The sequence below is a fragment of the Atractosteus spatula genome, chromosome 6 (assembly GCF_055471065.1).
Source record: "Atractosteus spatula isolate fAtrSpa1 chromosome 6, fAtrSpa1.hap1, whole genome shotgun sequence".
NCBI classification, from domain to species: Eukaryota; Metazoa; Chordata; class Actinopteri; order Semionotiformes; family Lepisosteidae; genus Atractosteus; species Atractosteus spatula.
Genome location: NC_142711.1, coordinates 48,596,710 through 48,621,302, shown reverse-complemented (window position 1 = coordinate 48,621,302; position 24,593 = coordinate 48,596,710). Strand labels below are relative to the sequence as shown.

Sequence of the window (24,593 nt, the reverse complement as noted above, 5' to 3'; positions counted from 1 at the left end):
AGTCATAGATTCAATAAGGTAAGGGAATGGAAGAGAGCAAGAATCCTCATTACATCTCCATCAGGACCTGAATCCCCCCTTCTTTGAATGAGGAGGACTCTTGTTTTTGCTACTATTGTTGTTTGGGATGGGGAGGGGAGATGGTGGCATTTTGTTGAAAAGCAAGATTAAGGACTTCACCTTTGTCATTTTATTTCCACTTTCATTTGGCAGCTGTTGCTTATCTTTTTATTCAAAACATGAATTCCTCCTCTACATTGGTTATGGTTTCTGATACTCGTGACTAATTTTTCTATTTTGTCCTGGAACGCATGTGGGCTGAATTCTCCCTCCAATCGTGTTAGCTTTCTAAAAATTTGCTTCCAAGGAGTAATATTGAAATATGCTATTGTTTGTATTTAAGGGGTTCTTGCTCCTTGGCTGGAAATGAGGTATGGAGTACCACTGAGGGGAATTAATGAGGCATTTTGTGTAGAGGAGGGAAAATTTGATTTTTTTGTATTTCTGTTTGGAAAAAAATTAAATTGCAATAAAGAACATGCTTAGATAAAGATAAAGCACTGAATTGCAATTTCCTGGAAAAGAACAAAGTGTACATTAGCTTTTCTGCATCTAGGTGGAATAGATGTTAACCAGTGCTGTCAATATTATGGAGATTCAAAATTTCACAATGGTGTGAATATGAGCTTTTAATGCAAGTCTTTGATGAATAATCCTGGACTTAGTGCAGGACAATCAACAGGCTGACACATAAGTTCATAAGGAAAACCAATTAGCATAACTTTGATCTTATCAGTGTTTGGTTGCATATTTTATTGCAAACATTTTTCAGATTATCTTAGCAGAGTGAAAAGGTGCATATTTTCTATTATAAATGTCTTTCTAAATTATTATTTTGTAATATTTTTATTTTTCCTGAACATTCTTTAATGCCTGCTCATAGATGGTTAACATGAACATGCACTCTTTTCAAAATTTTAAAACAGTCTTTCCCAGACATCCACAGGGAAAAGAAGTATTTTTGAAAACCCCAAACCCACTAAACCTTTCATATAAACATGCGTTTTCTTTAAGGATCTGTAAATAGCTTTGGTGCTAAACCAGAACAGCCTTATATTATAACAGAAAATGGTTTCCATATGCTGAGAGGAGACACATACTGTAGATCTGGTTCAAAATACAGATTGCAGGATAAAGTTATAGACAAGAATTAGAAAACAGAAAAATAATGTATCGCACTGTGTCATGACCCTCAGAAGCAGAGGGTGGAACTTTGATGTAAATCTTAAATCTGGTGTAACTGTGATTACATCCTTGTAGCTGATAACTAGGCAGAAATTTTGCTTTTATCAGATGCTAGTCCATCATGGTTTACGCTAAACTGCAAGCCAGATGATTAAGACGTCAGGAAGCCTTTATCCTACCAGAATTGCTGGAACACATTCCCTGCTTTTTTCACAGCATGCCTTTTTGTTAAATGCAAAAGTAATTGGAAAAACAGAAGACAAAAGCCATTTAGCAGTGGTCTTCTTGTTATGTCATAACTAACACATGACACATCTAATCATTATCACAGAAGTGTGGCACGTCTGTACTGATATGGATAGATCCCTGGAGCACTGTTAACGCATCAATGTTGTTCAGTCTTTTTATTAATCTACATACTGTATGTATGTTATAGACAGAAAAAAATGAATAATACTTCAGAAAACAAATATAAGTTATTCTTGCAACTGACAATAAGATTATAGCAGATAATTAAATGCTATTTCTATTTTTGAAGCCTTATTGTATTTATCTTATGACCTAAATGCCTGTAAAGTGTCTTTAGAAATAAATACTGTATGTAGTTAACAGGGACAGAACTGAGAAAAACATTGTTGTTTCAATAAACATCTGCAATTACATTCACAAAGGGCCCTGTTCTGTACTATAATTACCTAATCATTTGAATTAATGTGCAATCACATATTGCAATTTATACACTTTATGAGCTACAGTTAAAATATTCTTACATCTCAGTTCTGTGCCTTTTCTGCTGTCTTTCACTTTGAAGAGTGTGTAGCTACTCTCTGTCTCAGTATGCAGCGCTTTAAAGGCAGATACAGTATGTGCACACTGGCGTGCTTGCTTTGAGCACAGGTATTCACTGCACAGTGTAAACACTGCATATCATAAGGGGCTGATGGGAGAGGTGTAGATGGTCTTGGCTTATCTTCAGACTGCAGCCTGCTGTTGTTGCCTCAGTAACAACTACCAGTACATTTTTACCTTTATGGAGACATTTGCATGCTTAGTAGATTTTAAACTGGTATATTAAACAGGGTGCATTATTGTAGGATTCCCCAACAAGTAGTAAGCCTACATCGCAAGCTACCATCCCAGCATATCATCTAACATTCACCTTGATCCTGATTGAAATATTGTAGTAATGATAGCACTGATGTTACACAGACTGACTTCTAAAGTTTTATGGCCATTAAGCTTATGAAGGCCTGAAGGCCATACATTTTCTATTAGAAAATTAGACCTTTATCATGAATGGTCCTTTATCCTGTGTTTAGAGCTACAAGATTTTAATGTATCCAATGAAAATAGTCAATTATTACGCTTTCAAAAATAAAGTTTTTCTATAATATGAAGAATTGCTTCACATAAAACTCTTATGGTGATTGCAGTTTAGCAATAGAGCAATTTTTACTGCAAAAAAGATTATATCCCTTGTAGCAATTAATGTATCGGTATTGTTTTGCTGTGGTTTTCAATGTAGTTCCCACATTAAAAATAGTATTAATGTATAAAATACAACAATGCAGATTTCGAAGAGAATTTGACAAGCATTTTTCACATTATTTCTTAAGAATTTAAGGAAAAGGGTTACAAATGAGCCCATCAAGCTTTTTGTTTGCAAGGAGATGACTTATTTGAGGTCCTTTTCCAGCCTCTTTGGAAGAAGTGATTGTAGCTTGTTGTAAACGTTCCCTTGCACACAGACGAGTGCCTCCTGTTCTGAGTCTTTAGCAGTTTCTTCTCTGGTCCTGTTTCACTCTGGATCTTCAGGGATTTTGAGTACTTGCATCAATTCACCATTCAGTCTCTCGTTCTAAACCAAAGAGATTTAGCTGTGGTAACTTGTTCCTGGAGGGTCAGACAATACACTTGTGTCCTTCTTTAGAGTGTATCTGTATTCTTTTTTAACTGTGGCCCCTACAGTTGTAGTTAATATATATATCTTACCATTATATTAAAACATATTTCAGTTTTAATTTCATTAATACTTGTCGTAGACATAATACGTAAAGTATAGTGGTTTATTTTGAACCTGATCCAGTTTAGAAATAGAAATCATGAGTTGTGATGTTTTTTGGTGAGTTCAGTTAACAGATGTTAGAAGGCCTTTCGAGTTTTATCAAGCTATTAACAAGCATGAGAAAAGGTTACAAATTAGAGGAGCCTATTCCGCCTATCAAATCAGAGCTTTGGCACATCTAGTCCAATATCTAATAATAGCAATATTTCTGGACCTCTTCTAACCAGGAAGACTTTGACATCTTCATTAAGAGCTTTGAAGGTTTAACGAACATTTAAAATGCATTTCTTAATCTCATTTCCCTTGTTTATTTAATATCCTGTGTAATTTCTATAGTTATATTTATAAATATGCAAATGAATCTTTTTGACAGGGAGCATTTCTAGTAGCACATTACTAAGAGTCACAGACTTGGTTCCTCGGCATCAGTTTGACTCTGGCAATCCCATGAGCCTATACATCTCTCTGGTGTGTTACTTCAAATGTATTGCAACAGACGCTCATTCGTATGTGAGCTTGAGGAGATGTATATAAATGTACTGCACAGTAGTGACACTGGACAAGAAAACAAATGAGGAAATTAAGGTTTTCATCTTCAAAGGTGACTGTAGTATTTTTAATCTACTGTAGCTGTAGCCTCATTAATTAGTACTGCTGCTCACTATACCTTCATAACAATAAAATACTTGTCAAGTTTTCTATGATTTGGAACAAAAAGCCCATAGAAGCCTTGATACAAATTAATAAAACTTACAAACAGCAAACTGGCCAAAATTAAATGTAAAGGAATGCTACATGACTAGAAATACATGCTGAATATGTACTTGTAGAATGCTAATTATGGGATATTCTAAAGTCCTACACACTGTTGCAGTTTATTTATCTCTTAATATGCAGCTGTTTTCAGCTGCCATTATTAACAAGGTTCCCTTTGTGGACAACATGTAAGTTTTTCTTCCATTGCATGCAGTTGACTGTTTTCTTTTGTTATTTCTTGGCCAACTATAATTCTGTAGTGTTGAGTGCTTTTCCTCAATTGTTGATCCAGTAGAGTAAAGCAGTATGTGTGTCCTAAATCACAGAATGTGCTGAAGCTTTCATCCCATTTTTGGCTGTTGGCTTCCTGTATTTGACCAGACCTAAGTGCTTTCAGATGTAAAGCTTTAATACACATGTTTAGGGTCATTTGGAACTTGGGTGAAGTTCATGTGTATAATCTGCTTATCCCAGTCCCTTGGCATCAGCTAAGGTCACTTAATGCCAAACTCTTGACTATACTAGTAATATATTTCTTCAGATAAGCTCTCATGTAATCTTGAGCCCTTGCCTTTGAATATATTGTATAGAGAAATTACTGTCGAATTACTGAATACTTTGAAAACTTCTAGTAAGGCATTACCCTGAACATAGTGGCAAAAGAGACAGCACCTTTGGATGGGAATTAGCTTTGAAGGGTGCTATATACATGTTGAGCTGCTATCTTGTTGAACACGAATAGCTAGCCACTCAGAATTGTTTAACTTTTGCAGAAGCAGTTGTCAGTTTTATGTAGTAATCTTCAGTCCTATAAAGGAGTGTTTTTTCAGTTTAAACACAGGTGATTTTGTGAATATGTTACAAAACAATTTACAGAATTACAAGCGCAAACACAGATGTTTCTAATAAAAGTTTTGCTCTCTGGGATTGCTTACATGTGTAGTCAGGGCAATAATGTAAAATTTCTACTCAGTCATTAAAGAAGAATTATATGAATCAAAATGGCCCCATCCATCGAGTTGAACTTCTTGCATCTTATGGGAGTGTTTCACCTGTTGATGCTGGCTTTGATCTTGAGAACATTTCAAAAACGCTATCATCCAGAAAGCATTAAGCAATTTAGATCCCATTCTGTCTCTTTTTTATCCTTAAAATGACTGATGTGAATAGGAGTGCCAGTACTTTTTGTACTAGACCACTGTAATATAGTAGAAGTAGCCATATGCCTTTCCTGAACATCTTTGTCACATAGTTTTTTCTTACTTTTTCAGAATGATGGTTGTGCTGTACACTTTAGCATACTTCCGATGTATGTATTCCATTTAGCTTGACTCTGAAGTAATACGTATTCCGTAGACTGAAGTTTCAAATAGTGTCGACGCACAACATGGCTGTACAAAACATAGCTGACTTGCGTTTTTTTTTTCCTGTGTTGCAGGCCTCCTGGTCTTCCCAGCAGCCCGGCATTTTCTGATATCTCTCTTATCAGAATCTCACCCCATAGGAATCCTTCAGTGGGTGCAGAGTCTCCCTTCAACCCCCCACACCCATACATCAACCCTTACATGGATTACATCAGGTCCCTTCACAGCAGCCCTTCCCTGTCCATGATCTCTGCAGCCAGAGGACTGAGTCCCACCGACGGTGAGTTTCAGCTGCGCTAGCCGCACTTCTCTTCACTCAAAGTACATACTCCGGACCGCTTGTGTTGAGTCAAGATCTGTAATGAATAGGTCGTGAATAAACACAGAAGTCTCTTTCCAGCACACTCATTCCAGTTGAACATCATTAAGAGCTGCTTGTTCTGTGCTGTGATCTGATCTGATAAGAAACCATCGGTGCTTTTTGAGTCTAACCTCAAGTATGCTGGGATTTCATCAGTCATGTGCAGTGGACTGCACATTAACTGAACTCAGTGAGGCTAAATTAGCCAAACAATTTACGGTCGTGCCATTTGGTCTTCATGGAGCCCCAGCCACTTTCCAACGATTAATGGATAAGCTTTTGGAAGGATATGAGAAGATAGCAGCATATCTAGATAACCTTCAGTAACACATGGGAGGAACACCTGGAACACCTAGAAAGAGCGCTAAGCAATATTGTGGCAGCAGGGCTTACTCTTAATATGGAGAAATGGGCAAAAAGTGAAATCAATCACCTGGGGTATAAAATAGGCAAAGGAAAGATACGACCGCAAGTAGACAAGGTGAAGGCCATCCGAGATAGTCCCTGACCACAAACAAAGCGCCAGGTACGTGCATTCCTTGGGTTGGTCGGCGTTTTATTCTTGCAGAGGAGATTTGTTTATAAATAGACCCTGGTGTAAACTCCTTCCATAAGACAGACACCTGGAGAGCCACAGTCCAGCAGGCCTTATTGGTCACTGCAAGTCAGGAATGGCCAAGAGTGCTCCTTGAGAGCAACTGGGTGTTGGTCTTTTCATGTCATACTATTAGTTTCTAAATTGAACAAATCACCTGTTTAAGTGGTCAAACATGTTCCAGTTGTTCAGAAGCTGATGATATAGTGGTGACGCATGAAGATGTATTTCATTTATGTTTTTTTTAGATACAAAAAATTGAAAACTTTCTGTTAATTATTTGAACTTTTAATCTTACCCAAGTCATGAATTACGCTAGAAAAAGTCCTTAAGAGATCAGTCTTGTACAATTTTTCAGTAACATTCATGGATTTCTCAGGAATGATTTCTGTATATTTTAAGAGAGCAAACCTGCATTTATTCAGTTTTTTGATCTGTGATGTGCAAATAATGGCTATGATTTACAGACATAGATGTGACCAATAATGAAACCTTATATAAGATAACATATGATTTCTCAGAATTATTAAGACAGAACTTTTTAGTCAGAATTCAGAAAATATCAAAATTAATGTCCCCTTCCTAATGGTCCTATTATTTAATTCTATATGACTAAAGTGACTTTTTTTTCGACTTTTAGGAATCCACAGAGACTAGCACTGGATGTTTAACAACTGTCGGCTTAAGCTGTTGAATAATGAACATAAGGGAAAAACAAACAATCAAAAACAATCATTCTAATAGAAATGCTCATTTATGTTGTTTTAAAATTCTAAATGAAAGCAATTAAGTCATTTCAATAAGCTGGCAATTTTTCCTTATATAGCACAGTGCATTCGTTATTATTAGTTAATCCAAACACTTCTGTAAGAACACTCAGGAAGTATTTTAAGTGCTTCTGGAAAGATACCAGATTTGTCTACTACTAGGGAAAAGCAATGACCTAATGCACACTACTTCACTGCACTTCATCTGTGTGCTGCATTGCCTTTTGTCCAGGCTTCTCCTGAGCTGAAACAATTGTTCTGAAGTATGGTTTTGGGGGGAGAAGGAGGGTGGATTTCTGAGGATGAATGTGGGCACTTCTCACCATACCTTGCATCTGCAAACCTAAGCTAATTAACTGAGTGCTGACTTTCTTTTTCTGGAGAAAACATCCATTCATAACCACCATACCTTCTTTTCCCTTACCATTACAATCACAGAGACATACAAACTCAATATTATGTGTCTAAATCAATCAATGCTGTTCAAAAGCTTCAGCAACAGATATGCACAAGAAGCAGTGTTAGAAGAGGTTTGCCTTTTTAGTATTTGTCTCTATAGTCTGATTTGCTAAGAACCATTTGCTTTTGTGGAAGAAAAAAAAGGCATTTAAACAGGTATGAGTCAGCAAAGCAAGAGAGCATTAAATACTGTATGGAACTGGTGTTTGCCATTGAAGTTCATGTTTGGAGATGATTCGGTCTTCCTACAGCCAGGAAACCACTTCTGTTTGATAAAACATTTCCATGTTTATATTTTTCCCTGAGCAGCTGCTACCATGAACTGCGTAGTGTCATCTGTTTGAGACAAGTTATTCTTTGTTTCAGTCATCAGTCAGCAAGGGCAGCTTTTCAGTATAAACCATTTTGTGTATGTAATGTCCACAGACCTTCAAAACCCTACTGCATAACTACCAAGAGCCAGCACTTCTGCTATATTAAATAAATATACATACAGTATGTACTTTAAATTATTTTTTATATGGGAACAAATGAACTAATGGCTAACTCTAAGTTTGATGTTTTTATTAGAATAATTTTTTTAAAAAGAAAAAAAATCTTTCTTTTATTTCCTTTGTTGTGGAAAGGAGCTACAGTATAGCAGTTTGAGATTTGGTCAATAAATTCAGTTTCATAATTACTGTATTTGGATTGATAATTTCCAGTTTATAATTTTAATTTACAATTTGCTTTTAAAACACATATTGTTACTTGAGTTTTTTAGTTATCAAATTTTGCTAGTTAATGAGATGTGCAGAAACACAGGCACAACATCTTTAAATCTTAATTTCTGCGCAACCTGGGTGTACTGTATAAGTTTGTTTCTGACTAATGGTGTTGGAAATGCACCTGACTCCTCAATTCTTTACTGTAGAAACACAGAGAAGGTTTTACTGTATCAGTGACTAATTTTTTTTTTACAGTTGATGGTTAATAGTTTTTCCATAACTAAATTAAGTTCTTGGTGAGCCCGTTATTTTTCTGTTTAGTAAACACTAAAAAAACAATCGTTGTCTTACCTTTTGGAGCATTTTTGGTGCTTGCCTGCCAAAATGACTGACGTGAATTTATTTAACAAATATGATTTTACGGCATGCTGTCATTTTACTCCTTCATGTATTCAAGCAGACATTCTGAAACCTAGCATACTCACTAGATCCATTACTTAAAGCACCAAGATGCCTTTGAACTTCACAGATGATTAACTTAAAGCAGTGTCTGTGTTGAAGATGGCCTGAATCAGACTCCTTGTGTAAATAAAGACCAAAATGGTACAAACAACATGTCTGGAGTAACATATTGGTTTGGTAATGTTAACGTTAGAAGCTACAACAGCTGCACAGGATCAGAAAATGTTTTGATTGTAAATGTTTAATTAAAGCGCAGCGATTCAGTGTTAACATTTTTTTCAGTTGCTGCTGGAGTTTTTAGGCCAGCATATTTAATTCAACAGGAAGACATCCATCAGACATTAATCCAAAGAAAAACCAGCCAGTTTATATTGTCATAGACGGTGAAAACTACATAGCAGTCTTTTCTGTTAGGTCTGCCTTGTAGTTCTGTACATTCTTTAGTACAATATTTATTATGATGTTTTATAGATAAGACCCTATAGGCCTATACACTTACCAAGCTGTCATGTAAATGCATATTTCTATTGCTTTCTGTCAAGTTGTTTGGTGAAACCACAAACCTGTGTGGTGCCAAAATTTTGATTTAGCAAAGCCCTCTCCCTCTGAAATGAAAATGAGACACATAACAGTTCAATCCAAAGCACACTTAAGCGGAAAAATGAAGACAATTAAAATTCCACCCCCCAAAGATATAATACCCAAATCAAATTAATTCAGAATTTTCTTATATTTGTAGAACCAATCAGGGATGCATATTGCACACATATAGACCAGTCTTTAGAACACTGCTTTTCATCCTTTTTTTTTCCTCGGGAATTAGCCGTAACACTTTATGAGCTAAACTGATTTCCCATTTGCATCCAGAACTATAGAGCATTTTTTTGCATTGCTGGTGACAATATGTGCAAACCACGACTCACTGCCAACTCTTTATTTTTAGACTGTAGGAAGCGTTTCAAGGACTTAGCGGTCTATTACTAAGGGAGAAAAAAAAGGGGAAAAAAGATGTTGCTGTTTCTTGATGTATGCAGATCTGAAGGGCTTTGTCTTAAGCAGCGTTTAAAGAATGTGAGCAGAAGGGAGTGCAGGTTGAATATCTACACCATCGCTGCTGAAGATGATAACACCGTGGGGATCATCACTAGCTGGATCCAGAGTCATTTTAACGAAAAAAGTATCAAATTAGCTCCCACAGAATTCAGACAAAACGTAGTATCTCATACAGTATATCATTGACTTCTCCTGAAGTCAAGCTCTGGCTTAGAAGTGATCATCAAGCGGGGAGCCTGGAACAATCTTTTATTTTTATGAGCTAATCAGTTATTTTTTGTTTTTTATGTGTTTTAGCTCCCCATTCTGGCGTTACCCCTGCAGAATATTACCATCAGATGGCCCTCCTGGCTGGTCACAGAAGCCCCTACGCTGATATAATCCCATCAGTCGCATCAACAGCTGGGGCTGGGACCAGTGCTCTTCACATGGAATACCTGCAGGCAATGGAGGGTGAGTAATCAAGCCAGCAGTGCTCTCCTATGTGAGAGACACAAACTTGCACACTTCACAAAACAGTTCTTAAGTTCCCGTGGTGCTTCAGAAATGGAGGACGTGAACCTTAAAAGCAAAGAGTGGCAAAATATTACTCTGGGAAATGAGTTCAGCTGTCCTCTCCAATTGCTCACTGCACAAGTGTGCAGAAAAATAAAAATCACTAGGAAGCTACGCCCATCTTAAAGTAACCAAATGAAGTTGCTTTGGAACCAAACAGGTTTTTAGTCTTTAATAAAGAAGGAACTTTCACTCAGTTAAAGCAGATACCAAAGCCTTGCATTTATGAAAGAAATACACATTTGATCAGTTAAAAGAAAAAATAAAATATTGATTCCTACATTATAGTATTGACCTTAAGGGTCAATACTACTATTCAATGAAGTAACTGAGTTTTCTTAGGAGTTTGATGTTTTAAACGGTATACTTTTTTTTTATGCTGAAGATTTAATACAGTTCTTGGTCAATCTGTGCACATAAATTGAATGGATACAATATTAGTGAGGATATAAAACCACCAAATAATGTGCCTGTTGTAACCCTTTTTCCCAAATATCTCATTAAAAATATTAAATATCTTTTTTTGAGATTGTGCAACCACAATATTGTGATGATTGGAAGGAAATTTGCTACAAACCAAAATACAGTTTGCAGTATTATACTGTATAAACATGGTAAGCTATTTAGCAATGAATGTCACAACTAAACCAAAGCAAGTATGTACCTAAAAGGGGTACTGTTGCTTCTTTTTCATAAAACCTGTACTTACAAACTCTTCTGGTATCAGGATCACTGCTTTAACCATTTGCTCTATTGAAATAATATTTCAAATGTACAGTATAACTTTTTACTTGTGTTCTGTAAGTTACAGAACTCTTTATTTGTGACTTGTATGGTCTAAAGATTTTTAAGCAGAATATAAAAAATTACAGTTTTGCTTTTGAATTAAATATACCTGTAGTAAACTTAACTGATTGCTAGAGCACAAGGGAAAGTAGGCACTGCTCAATTTTATAAAATCACTGCTTATATTAATGTACTGTATATTGTACTGTTAAACATGCTGTGATTGAAAGTTCAATTGTAGGTAATTTGTTAGACTAATTCTGTCATTTATTTATCATTTAGGATTACTATATTGCTATTTATTTTGACCATTAGTGGTTAAACAATTTGCACACAACAATTTGCACACAATGAGCAATGTTTGATGTTTTGAATTGGCTGTCTGGAATTTTCATCAGACAGTTGTGTTGTTGTTTGTCTCTCCTCAAAATACAGTTTGAGTGTTTTAGCACCATACAATATTTAGGGTTTAGTTAGGGAGGAGTTCACAATTGAAACATTAAAATATAGCCAAATTGTAACCATGCCTCAACTGCATTAGGCTTCATAATTAACAATAGTATTTAAGTGGAGTAAAAAAATGCACTAACAGCATTTAAATTAGGTATTGTCTTAATGTGCTATGTTGGAAAATGCATAGCAGTAATATGCTAATGAGTTATTTTAAAGTGTAAATAGGAAATTAAACGCACAGTGAATCTTAGGAAGGTCAAGCCGTCTCACCTCCCTCTATTTGATGAGAATGTATTTAGTCAGGCAGTTGCAGCTTTTATATAAATAGGGGGCGAAGTTACCCTTTTACTCTGTACAAACTAATTAAAACTATCTAAAGTTGCATGGGTATCAGAAAATTAATTGCTATTAAGTGGGAATTGGAATGTCCCACCATTCATCAATGTAGAAATCCTTTCTTCTGTGTCAGTGTTTTAGATTAATAGACTGAAACAAAACAATTAGGGAAAATTTAAATAGAGATGTTGGCTTTTTTTTCAAATAAATCGTCTGTGATCATCCCTGGTAATAATTCATTGCATATTTTAACAATGTGTGTTCTGAGTTAGAAAATTAACACTTTAAAGTTCCCTGCAAGAATGAATGGTGATATATAATGTGTATTTAAGGTTGTTAGCCAGAATTTTGCTGGCCAAAATCAGTTAAATAACCTAAATAATGAAAATGGAAAAGGGTATGACAAGGTTAAAGGGAGTCTTGTTTTAAAACAGTAGTTTCATTTGACTTTTAATGTCAACTATTTATTCTCCTTCCTTTTGCCTATATGTTAAACAAATATTTCACAATGTTTTCCTTGTTTTGTGGGGTCATATTTAGCTCCAACTACACTTTAACTTAAGACAGATACAGACAAAATTCCAGGTGAGGTAAATGAAAGAAATAAAAATGTAAGCATTTTAAAACATGTTTTGCTTTAACCATCATGGCTTGAGGGATAACAGCCTACAGTAGGTCTGTGGATGAAGCAGCCAGACTTCCAGTGGATGATGAGCCAAAGCTTTGCCTCTTTGGTAGTAGCACTGGGCTGTGATGGGAAACTATTCTGAAGAGCTCAGAAAGCTCTTCATTTGTGCCTTAATGATTGGTGGAAGAATGGGTCTGGCTTCTTACCAAACCTTAATTCTAAACAATGATTCTGAATCAGTTCCAGTACTTTTACATAAATGTCTGCAAGCTTCCCATAATTTTTATTTTTGTAACTTTATTGGCTTCCAGGCCAAAATCCAGTGTAAACCAGTATGGGTCATTGGTCGTTTGTACTCTTGCATTCAGAACATTAAAGGTCGAACACGATGAAGGTGATCAACTACAAAATTAGCAGGTATCATCCCAAGTACTTGCTAATTAGTATGTGACAGTCATATAAACATATTACTACAGAATTTTATAACAGGGACCTCTATCTGGGTATCATGTTTTTAATGTGAGTGAAGACACAAAAAAAATAATTAAATTTATTATTTTGATTGGTCTTCATGAAAATGTATTCTGTAACAGCCTTGCTGATATAATAGTGGCATAACAGTGGAACTTTCAACCTTTAAACATGCTCGCAGATTTCTATTTTTTTCTTCCCAAAATTCAAATGATCCCTGGTCAAAACATCATGTAGCCAATCAATTTCAGCCTTGGCAAGTGTAGTGTAGGAGACATGACAATGAATATATGTCCAGACCTCTGGCCCTACATCAGTTCAGGATGTTGGCATGACCCATGCTTTGAAAAACATACTGGTAACCACTGCACTGATTGAATTCAAGCTTGGAAGATTTCATCCACACTTCAGACTGCTTCAGATACCCTCTTCACAAATTGCTGCGGAAAAAATTATTTCTCTAGTTTTGGTTTATCTGATTTGTATTGATACGTTTCTTAAGTTGGTACAATTGTAGTGATAAAACAATTAAAATATGACAAAATGAGGTCCTGTATAAACCAAAATGGCTGCTTGACCTCCATGTTGTTTTTAAATTTCGGACTGATCCTGTTCCATGACATTTTAAGTGTTTAACTCCAAAGGTGGGAGGCATTATCTTTTGCACAACGGGATACAGTTTTCAAAACAGTGGGATACTATGTCACACAATGTCAGAATTGAAAATGAAAGTGCAACACACAACTGCTGATGTTCAAAAACAGTTTAACCAGTTAAGTTCAAACTTGATACATATAAACCTATGGAAAATGCAATTAGAATATGATGCAGTGATGATTCTGAACATTAAATCTGTGGACAAAAAAAATATTAGCAGGTGTCCTCCGAAGCTGTTTGCTAGTTGACTTGACAATAATATCTGTGGCCTGCATTGCATTTTCAGTAACCACAGATGGTGGTTTGAGATGCATTTTCAATAACCTTTCAAAATCTTATTCAATACCTGAAAAAGGGTCAGTTTAAATCTTTGCAACTTTTTTCAGTGTAGGTTCCAGTGATAGACACCTAGAAGTGTTAAAATGCAACAGATTTCTATTGATTCCAGTACTCATTTGTGATATACTCACAAGTTTAATTATCTTCTGTTCAAAGATAAATTTAACCGGTCCAATTATTTATCATAGTGGGGTAAATACAGTCAGAGTATTCTAAAATGGTTTCACACCAGAAACTCAAGATACTTACAGTACTTGAGTATTATCTTAATATCAGAAAGATGTTATTCAAACGTTAGTTCTTAAAACATGGCATAAACTTAGAACTTAGAAATTTTACTGCTTTAGCCAACTAACTCCAACTAACTAAACCTTGTTAGGTATAAACCTGATGACAGTGCTGTTCATTGGAAATATTTTGTTTCCGTCTGCATTTTGTTTTATGAATTAAATTGAAATGTTTCAAACCACCTTTCAAAAATAGAATACATTTTTCCCCTGGTGAGTATTTCTGAAACAGAAATTGTTTATGTCATAACAGCAAAAATATTTTTCATTGCAGCAAGATTTGGATTCTTTATTTATTGGTAGTATGTAATCATACATATTATATGAATGAAAAAATATCACATTTTTAAGGGCTCAGTGTCCTTAACTTTAATCAGATGCATGTTTGCCTTGAAGGAATCTTGAGCTGGAAGCCATTTAATTAGAAGTACAAAGACTAGTAAAGACATAAATAAGTCTTATATTGTATGTTGTTAATGACATGTGGCATCTGTTTACACACCATTGTGTTTTTTTATTATTTTATTGCAATTAACATCTATTCCACAACAATGTTACTTACACATTGTTGCAGTCAATGACAATGGACTGTGCTTAGATGGCATCACAACTTGATTTTGTTTGATGCATTATTCTTTATTTTTATTATGAAGTGTCCCCATTTTTCCTTACATAAGACAACCTATTCTATTACTGAATCATGTAAACCATAAGTTTTGTAATTTGGAACTCCACGTTAAGATTTCATGTTAAGTTATTTAAGGAAATCTTGAGATTAATTTATTTAAGTAGCTGTTCAGCCCATGTTAAGGATGGGCTCACCAATCAGGTGGCTTTTTATATTTTTGTTGCATGCATTTGACTGAAGTTCTGGCTTTAATGGTATCGTAGGTCTGTGCTACCACTGTCTGCCTCCTCACGGTGAATTAATGATGTGAGTGTCTAAGCAGCCATCACATTCATAAATCACAGGAAAATGAGAGGGATAATACATAGAAGCCTTTTCTTTTTGTTTAGCAATTTATCATTTTGCACATACATTAATAAACAGAGCTCCCCTGAGGTTAACCATAGGAAGATAAATTCCTCTCCCTAATTTCCCACAATTGCAGCTAGTAGATCACAGGTGGAGACTCCAGCACTTGTTAGAGATCGTCACTCTTATGGCCTCTTCTCCTTGTATGAGGAATTTTCATGATGCTCTGCAGAATGACACCTGACCTACACCTGCTGTGTGGAAGAGCAGGAAGCTGCCAGAACAGTTCTTTGTGCTACAGCTGTGTAGCACCTAGCAAGCCTGTACAGGTACATTAGTGAACTCACAACACCTGTATTTAAAGGGTGGCCTTCAGAATGGTGTCACGGTTAACAGATACAGGGAGTCCTTCCATTTCTTAAATCCACTGGCCTCAAGTATTTAAATGTCTTCTTCAACATCAGCTCACATACAATAAAAGATGTGCCCATCGTAATTGAATGAATTGTGACAGGTAACATTTTTCTAATATTATAATAGCCTTTGCAAGTATAGTTCTCTGGCACCTTATTTTGTTTTATTGAAGCGTTTTAATCACCAGGAAACAGCTCAAAGCTGTGTTAGTCAACCCTGAATATATCTGAAATTCGTACATTTACAATCAATAAACAAAACATGTTCTCTCGATTTTATAACAGCTACAAAGCAAACACACGCAAACATCATACTAATGTGTAATGGAAGAGTAAAGCTGTAGACATGTGACCATTGCAAAAGGTGCGTTTTTTTTCACTTCTCATAGTACCCAGTACAGGGCCTCTGTTTCATTCACTAGAATCTCCTTTTTTTGTTTTTTGTTATGAGTTTTAAAAATAAGAAAAAACAATGTACTTTTATGTCAGTTTTTGGCAAGCTAATTTTAAACATGAAAAATGGAAATTCTGACTAAAAAAGACAACTATCACATTGAAAGGACACTATGTAACTTTTGTGTGTAGCAGCACATCCCAAAATGAAGCATGTTTAAAGGTTCATCATATAAAGTGCATTTACCAGTTTGGTTGCTTTTGGTTCTTCTGTATCTTACAGTCTTCACAGTCAAATTCACTGCCATTCCTCATGCTGCTCAGTACTTATAGAACAATGAAAGATGCTCTAAAATCACACCTTAGAGCCCTGCTAGGAGACAGGAAAGCCGTGTAAAATTGTCTAAAGATCGAACTAGTCTTTTGCTTGCTGTGATGAATTAATGGGTCGGAGAGCGCTGAACAAAAAGGGAAAATAATATGTATGAACTCCAAGAGGGACCATTTTTATAGAAAGACCACTTGGATTGTATAGCCTGTAGCTCTGAAGCTGTATATCGTATCCTCTATCCGTGTTTTTAACATTAAAATGTGTCTTTTCTGTGATTACACAGATATAAATGTGTGCATCACTTGTTCAGGTAAAAACACAAATTCATTTGTGAAGATAATTGCTCAAACTGTCTGAAGAAGTGAAGTAAAGTTTGCTGAAAGAAATGTGATTACATTGAAAACTGCTGAAGTATATTGTTACAGACATTTTTGCTATTGTGTAAACACATTTCATATTGTACAGTATGTTTTTTTTTTATTTATAAGACATTTTAATTATATTTTGAAGCCTGTCTGTTGAAATGAAAATTGTCTATCATTGTATATTAAAACATCTCATTCTAAGAATTCTTTGCTGGATGTAATATTTCAGTTTTAAATTGTTTTTCAAACTACATTTCCTTCTAGCAATTCTAAAGCTTAAAAAAACATGACTTTTGTACAAAACTTATCTTTGTTTGAAAGGAACTTAATGCTAATAGCAGAAAATATAATTAGGCAGCTTTAAAAAAAATCTTCTTCTTGGAGGGGTTTTCCTGTTTTGGTTGAAGTAGAGTGATAAGCACACCAGTGGCCTGTTGGGTCATTTTTCTTAAGTCTCGTTTATACGAATAAATGAAGTGATCATTAAATGTGTACAATGCATTCATTGGTTGGAGTAGTGCAACAGTTGCTTTACTGTTGTCTGATATCTTTTAAAATGTGTCAGGTGTTGCTGTGACAGGACACAATTTTCGCACTGAGTATCGTTTTTTTCAACAGGTTCAAGATTTCCTAGCCCCAGACTCACAGCAAGACCAAGTCGCAAAAGAGCCCTGCCTATCTCTCCTCTCTCAGACCACAGTTTTGATCTTCAGACCATGATAAGGACATCTCCCAATTCCCTGGTAACCATACTGAACAACTCCAGAAGCAGCTCCTCCACAAATGGCTCATATGGGCACTTATCTGCAGGGACAATAAGGTAAGAACTAGGTTTTACCCAGACATGAGTATTTTTTTTGTCTATGCAGCACCTCTTGAACAGTTCCTGTCAGCCAATACCTTTTACATTGCCTTCTTTGAAGAACAGCAGAATGCAGCAACTGCCAGTATTTTTTCTCCATGTCTGTAGAGCAAAGGTTTATCAATATAAGATGCAGACGTGGATAAAACAAACCTAGTCGAAGTCTTTCTCTTTTGCAGCCTTCTCCCATCACATCTGACATGAGTGTGGCGCTCTCGGCCTAGCCTACAATGAACATTAACTTATGTTGTAAAATAATCCCTGAGTAATTGATCTGCCCGTAAGAGACTAATGATGAGAACTGACTTCAGGCCTTTGCACACTGCATCTGATCAGTCATCCCATTTTACGTAAATTGCCTTGCAATAAAAAAGTCCCTGCCTTGACTTGCACATCAAGTCTATTTTCATACAACATTGATCTGTCAGTTTTGGAATCACATCAGGTATGAATTGATCTAACCTAGCGGGTGATAAAAATTATATTAAGATATATAACATGAAGGTTTGACGTGGTTTTCTTGCAGTTCATTCGCACAATAGTGGTACTGTTGTATTATAGTATTATACGTATAATAGCAACAATTATAGTTATTTAGCTATAATTGGGTTTAACCAGAGCACACAGAGGAAATGCAAACAAGCACAAGGAGAACCTACAGGCTCCACGCAGATGGCACCCCAGGTCCAGAATTGAACGCAGGGCTCTAGCACTGCAAGACACCAATGCTACCCACCATGGCACCTTGCCACCCTGCTTTATTTAGGAATGATCTTTATTCGTTTAACGTTTTGGAAAGTGCAGGGCACAACCGATGAATGCAAATGAATGCAGAACTGATACACGATTGTAATACCTCTGTTTAGATTTTTTTTATTTTTAATATTTGAGAATTTGCATAATCCTGAACTACACACATCCTGAAATCTCTGACCCGTTGACAGTCTGTTTTGAGTTCCATTATGAACCTCTGGTGCTCTTCCAGCCTTTTACATCTATAATATTAGCACCTAATATCACCAGAGCTTTTTGGATTTAGGTCCGTCATTGCCGCTGGAGATTTGCCCCTATTTCTTTCTGCTGTGTTTTTCACATTCAACGTATAGTACATTGAACTTGACAGACTACTTTTTGGGAAGATGGATGAAAATGGCGGATCGGTGAAACTCCGTAAAGCCATCTCCCTTGCACACAGTGGGTAGTCCAGTAAGGGTGGGTCATCAAATAAACAAAGGACAGAGTACAATGGACCCTCAGTCCAAATCCCAAATATATATGAACTCATTTTAGAATTGTCAGAAAAAAATCTTTGCATCTTTGTAAAAACATCCCTTCTTAACTATTTTATTTCAGTGTTCAGCATTTTATATTTTATTTAATTTTAAGTCAATCTACCAATCAAATTCTGAAATGTTGCAATAGAGCAACAATTCAAATGTGCAGTCCCACTATTTTATAAGTAAAACTTTTTAAAATATTTTAATTTGTTTTTCTGCAAGAGTGTTCACAAGAGGTAAACCATCTCTTGTGAACAGTCATAGCTTTCATTTATATTCTTCATTTTGTTTCATTCACTATATCTCAAAATAAATGAGCAGATATACCTGTAGTAACCTTTAAATAAAAAGCAACCAAATTAAGATTTCACTTTCCCTTTCTGTATTACACACAACAAGAAACATAATGAAGGTATAATTTACTAAAATGAAAAGTTGTATCTTAAAAGTTGTCTGTGCTTGATTTGTTCCATATGGGAACCTCTACAGCCATGTCAGGAGTTAAGGTTTTTGATGTCAACCTCTGTACAATTCTTGTTGAGGTTCATTAAAGGTTATAGTCAACCTGCTTACCTACAAAGTATACTGTAGTTTTAATGTACATATTCAAACTCATGAAATTTAAAACTAATATGCTTGTCACCCTTGAAGATCCTTGAGCAGACCAAGATACAGCTTAATTGCTAATGTTGTCACACAAGAGAAAGTTTTAAAATGACAAGGAGAGAAAAAACTAAGTTTCCATTTAAACTGCTGAAGGAAGGCAAATCTGTCTGGAAGGTGATTCTGTTTATTTCATGTTTATGTGACCATTCTGCAATACAAGCCTTTATTATTCATGAAAGCTGAGGAAGAAAACTTCAAGACAGTGCATTTTTGTTAAGCCGACATTAGGAAACTTCAGATGCTAAATTATACCTTTCATAGATCAAAAAATCGCTAGCATTTCACATGTTAGGTGTTTTTTGTTTAGCCTTGTGATCTGACCATTTGAATTCATGAAGTGTTTGTGTCAGGACCTCAGGAAGGATGTTTATATAAATCTCACATGGTATAGCAGCATGCAAATAGCAGTGCCTGTGTGTCTGGAATGGAACTTAATAAAAGTGTGAAAGAAAGAAGGAGAGAGACGCATACCGGCTGATTGTGCAGTGATAAATAGCCAGCACATTGGAAAATAAATTGAAGAAACTGGCGTGGCGCTCAGTGAACATGAAATCTGCTATTAGGAGAAAGCGTGTGAACAAATTTTCCAGTCTGATATGCATCTTCTGATTAATGTCCTTTCAATCAAGCACAGAAGCTACCTTAACTGGACTACTGCATAATATTTCATGGCTACTGTGAGCAGCACAGATGATAACTAACAGGCTGTATTAACAGACTGCTTTGTTTTGACCTTATAGCTGAGGACTGGTGCACTGACATTAGTAGTTTGTCTATGTAAAGAGGAAATCTGTCTCTTTCAGCCTTTGGGGTTGGGAAGAGATTTGTGTTGGCATTGTTCTGTTAAACATCAGCTTGTTCTCTAAGCAAATATAAATTTAAATATAAAGAACAGTTTATTTAAGCAGGAATCGTATATCTAAGAACCAATTGTTATTGTTCATATAGTCTTAAATTAAACATGTGTAAAGTTTTGTGTTGGAAAAACCTGCATCATTTTTTGGGGGTTTCCAAGTTCTAAAAGATGATTTATACAAAATATTTTTTTTTTTATAAAAGCTCAGTAAAAGAACCTTACAGGAATTTCAAGAGCATATGCAGATACTGTTCTGTAAATGAATTTGTCTTGAAATTAGTATAAGAAATTCAGCATTATCTTGGTGTTTATTTTGTTCCTTTGTTCTTCAATAAGTTACAGTATATCTTTCCTCATCTCATTAATATATATTTTAAATTAAATGAAACTGTTCATGTAAGAAGTCCTTATATTTTAATATTCAACTCTTTTTCTCTACATTAACTGTTTTAATATAGTTCAATATTTCATTAATTAATATATGTAAAACTTAAACAACCCAGAGCTGAAATATACAGATTAGCTCAGAATAAAAATGCATAATTCTGTAGTTTTGTTTGTTAACATTTTAATTTACCTGTGCAATTATGCAGAGAAAAATTTAAGTTTTGTAAATACTTTTTCTACTTGCAGTCGAATTTTTGTCAAAATCGTATATTTTTTATGAATGTGTCTTAGATATAGAAAGGTCAGGTGAATGTGCATGTAAACATTGTGATTTGAAAGGAAAACTAAAGTACATGAAATTATTTTGCCATAAAAATACCTTTTAAAGATGGGTTTGTATTTTTCAAGTTTGATAAATAATACTTGTGTTCATAGTTGCTACAGTATATGTGACTGAAGGTGACTGTGGTTTCAGTAGCACATTGGTAACCGGCTCTCATAGGCTGCAAAGGAACAGGTAAAGGTTTATTCCATGCTGAAAGGGAAAGAAAAGAGACACAGCTTTGGTTGGGCAGCAGAAACGTTGTGTGTCTTTTCTTTCCTTTTCAGCATGAAATAAATCTTTACCTGTTCCTCGTATTAAAATATTAAGTAAAAATGATCCTGCTGCACACACAAACAACGGGATAATTCATTAGTCTTGCAAGACAAGGTACTACTCAGAATTAGAGAAAAGTCTGTGCTCTAACTTTTTCTGTCAGTAGCCACTGCCTCTCATCCTCATATTTTATAACAACTTGTCCTTGTGTTTCAGAGGAGAATCCTGGGATAGCATGCAAAGGACAGTACTTTTTAGTAGTTAAATTAAAACTGTTGTATTCTGTGTAAAGTGTTATTAACAGGTTAAAAAGGAGGTTTAACACTAAATGGAACTTCTCCTGTTAATAAAATTGTACTTCCAATGTTTTCCAGTATTCCTTTAAAATCAATAGGGTGGACCTGCTAAATTTAGATAACTTCATCTTTAAATACAGTATATTGGATGTTAGGCCTTAAAGTGGGAAGGATACTTACTGTAATAGCTCTTAAATAAATATACATAGTAGAAACAATAAAAAACATTAAATATTAAAATAGTAATTAATAAAAAGTATTAATACAAATACAAATGTATTGCTTTGTATACCTATGTTGGATGGATGGATGCTCTTTATTCTGCTTGGTAAGAGAAAAATATCTAGAGCCCTAATGTATGTTAAGTAGAATAATTAATGACAATGAGATCACTTGAGTTAAATATAAAAAATGTGGCTCCATCTCTGCAGGCACAGTATACAGTTTTAATTGACACCAGTATATGGCTTCCTCTGCACCCACAGTAGTGTGGGTATATTCAACAGATATATGGTAGCCATTAAAATGTACAATCTGCATTAATAGACATTCAATGCAAGGGATTTTGTACACAAGAGAATTGCTTTCCTATCAGTATCTGTCAGTTATTAGAACTGAAATTGATCACTGATCGAAACGCTTATAGAGGAAAATGTTGATCCATCATTTTCTTTAACTAAACAGCTCTGAAAGAAATTCTATAGGTGACAACTTAGATGAGGTTAGCTTCCCATTGCTACAAACAAATGAGTGATATGACAAGCACAGAACTCCAAACACATCCAAGCAATTGATTTTTGGTCCTCTGGTAATAAGATCTGTAGACATATGGTACAACTTAGCTGGCGTCAAGTTTAAATAAATTGCTCCAAAAAGAAATATAGTGAACGAGATGAAGGGCCTACTGATATGATTGTGTTCAAGCCTTTTATTTCTTGAAATAATTCAAGTTTGATCCATCACCCTTCCTACTGTAATGCATTTAATTTTGCTTTTCTCTCCAAAAAAGGTTTCATATTAGATTCAGAAATTTCCTTAGATTACCCCTAAAGAAGGCTTCATAGCTAAAAAATTTTGTTTCTTCTTTATATTTCTCCATGGAATTAACCACTGCATGATACTTTACCTCTGATGTGCTGGCTAGTTATTTTCAGAAGATTGAACATCATATTGTTGCAGGTTCCTGTTCTTTACAAGGTAGATTCAGGATAATGCTTCTGATAAAATTAATACAGGTCTGACAGCTATGGGGAGAACAGTGCTTTTCATAACTGACTTTTTATTACTAGTTCACTCGTTGTTACAAGACACACATGATGGAGGCAAAATCACTATTGGACATACTGTATTTAGTTTAGTTTTATTGCCAAAATAATTTATCCTTTTTTTTGTAATACAGATGTGCCTTATTTCTTAGTTTGAGGGGTTAAAAAAAGGGGTTAGACTAGTTAGAAGGGTTCAAACGTTGTTCCCCATCAGTTCATTTTCTCTCCAGTTGGAAAACCAAGATCCATACCCTCCTCCATACGGATCAGCAGGCATGATACGTGACCGTTACATCCTAGTCTTTTGCAAGATAAACCCTGGGGAGTCATCTTCCAGTTTGAACTTTGTTGTGCTTTGACCCAGCACCTTCATGCATTAACAGGTTTGCCATGGAAGCCTGCAAAAGTCGTAGAGCAGAAAATAAAAATAAAAAAAAACAATAAATTATGGTTCACAAATATTCATTTTGTGGAATAGCCGTAGTGTTGCATTGTGAGTTCTGTGTATACACGTGAGACAGAAGGCTCTCCATGTGGGAACAGCACGTGGCGTGAGTTAAGTTTTTTGGGTTTCAAGACATAAAAAGTGGTTGAGGAAGAGCTCTGTGTTTCATTGCCATCAATTCCCTGCCAAGATGGTACATAAGGACTAGCTAATTAAAGGCAAGGTCAGATCAAACATTGAAATAGGTTTTGCTTAAATATTATGATCAAGGTCACCCGAATGGCCCCCTCTCTTTTGCAGAACTTTCTAACGCTCTTATGAGCTTGAGCCAGTGATGTGTGTGTATGGGTGCGGCACAATTTTCAGATTTATGTAAGTGTGTGGTTGATTGTTGAAAAAGCTGAGAAACGCTTCTTAAATTGATCTAGTGGAAGACACTCTTTATGTGCGAATCAGGACATAGTTCCTCATAAGCACCGGTGACGTACTCATCCTCAGTATGAGAGACACCACAGACTTGCACGGTGAGGGATATCCTTTGCAGCTGCAACTTGTTATTTTCAAAAACCCACTGATAAATCAAATAACCTGCACACAATATATACATTAATGAAGTATGATTTATTTTCTAGAGAGATCCCTATATTCGTAGCACGCCAGCAAACAGTAATATTGTATTGGAGTGTAACAGTCTTTACAAGACGACTTTACTGCCACAGCCATCTCAGTCTGCTCCGGAGAGGGATTTACAGGGTGTTATTGTATCCTGGTGTGATCGAATGGGCAGCTTACGTAGATACTAACTAGGCTAGCTAAAACTTAGGATTGAATACCTTCTGTGCACCTGAATACCTTCTGTGTTCTCTCCTGCTGCAGCCCTGCCCTGAGCTTTGCCTACCCTCCCACCCCAGTGACCCTGCAGATGCACCAGCAGCTCATGAGTCGTCAGCCCAGCATTGGCTCTGCCTTCGGGCACAGCCCCCCTCTCATCCACCCTGCCCCTGCCTTTGCTACCCAGAGACCTATTCCTGGCATCTCCAATGTCCTGAGCTCTACACAAATCAGCACAGCGCCTATGGATTCCACCCAGGTGAGGAATAACAGAGTTCTCTTTGCA

The 24,593-nt window shown here is 35.7% G+C and overlaps 1 protein-coding gene across 2 annotated transcripts in view; it reads left to right on the top strand.

Annotated features, from left to right (window-relative positions):
- The window catches only part of gli3 (GLI family zinc finger 3), a 160,309-nt gene that overhangs the window by 110,891 nt on the left and 24,825 nt on the right, over nucleotides 1-24,593 (top strand). For both annotated transcript variants that reach the window (XM_088919355.1, XM_088919354.1), the window contains exons 5-8: nucleotides 5,505-5,710; nucleotides 10,132-10,287; nucleotides 17,443-17,644; nucleotides 24,353-24,566. In XM_088919355.1, coding sequence (XP_088775481.1) covers nucleotides 5,505-5,710; nucleotides 10,132-10,287; nucleotides 17,443-17,644; nucleotides 24,353-24,566 — 778 coding nt within the window. The remainder of the gene's footprint in view (nucleotides 1-5,504; nucleotides 5,711-10,131; nucleotides 10,288-17,442; nucleotides 17,645-24,352; nucleotides 24,567-24,593) is intronic.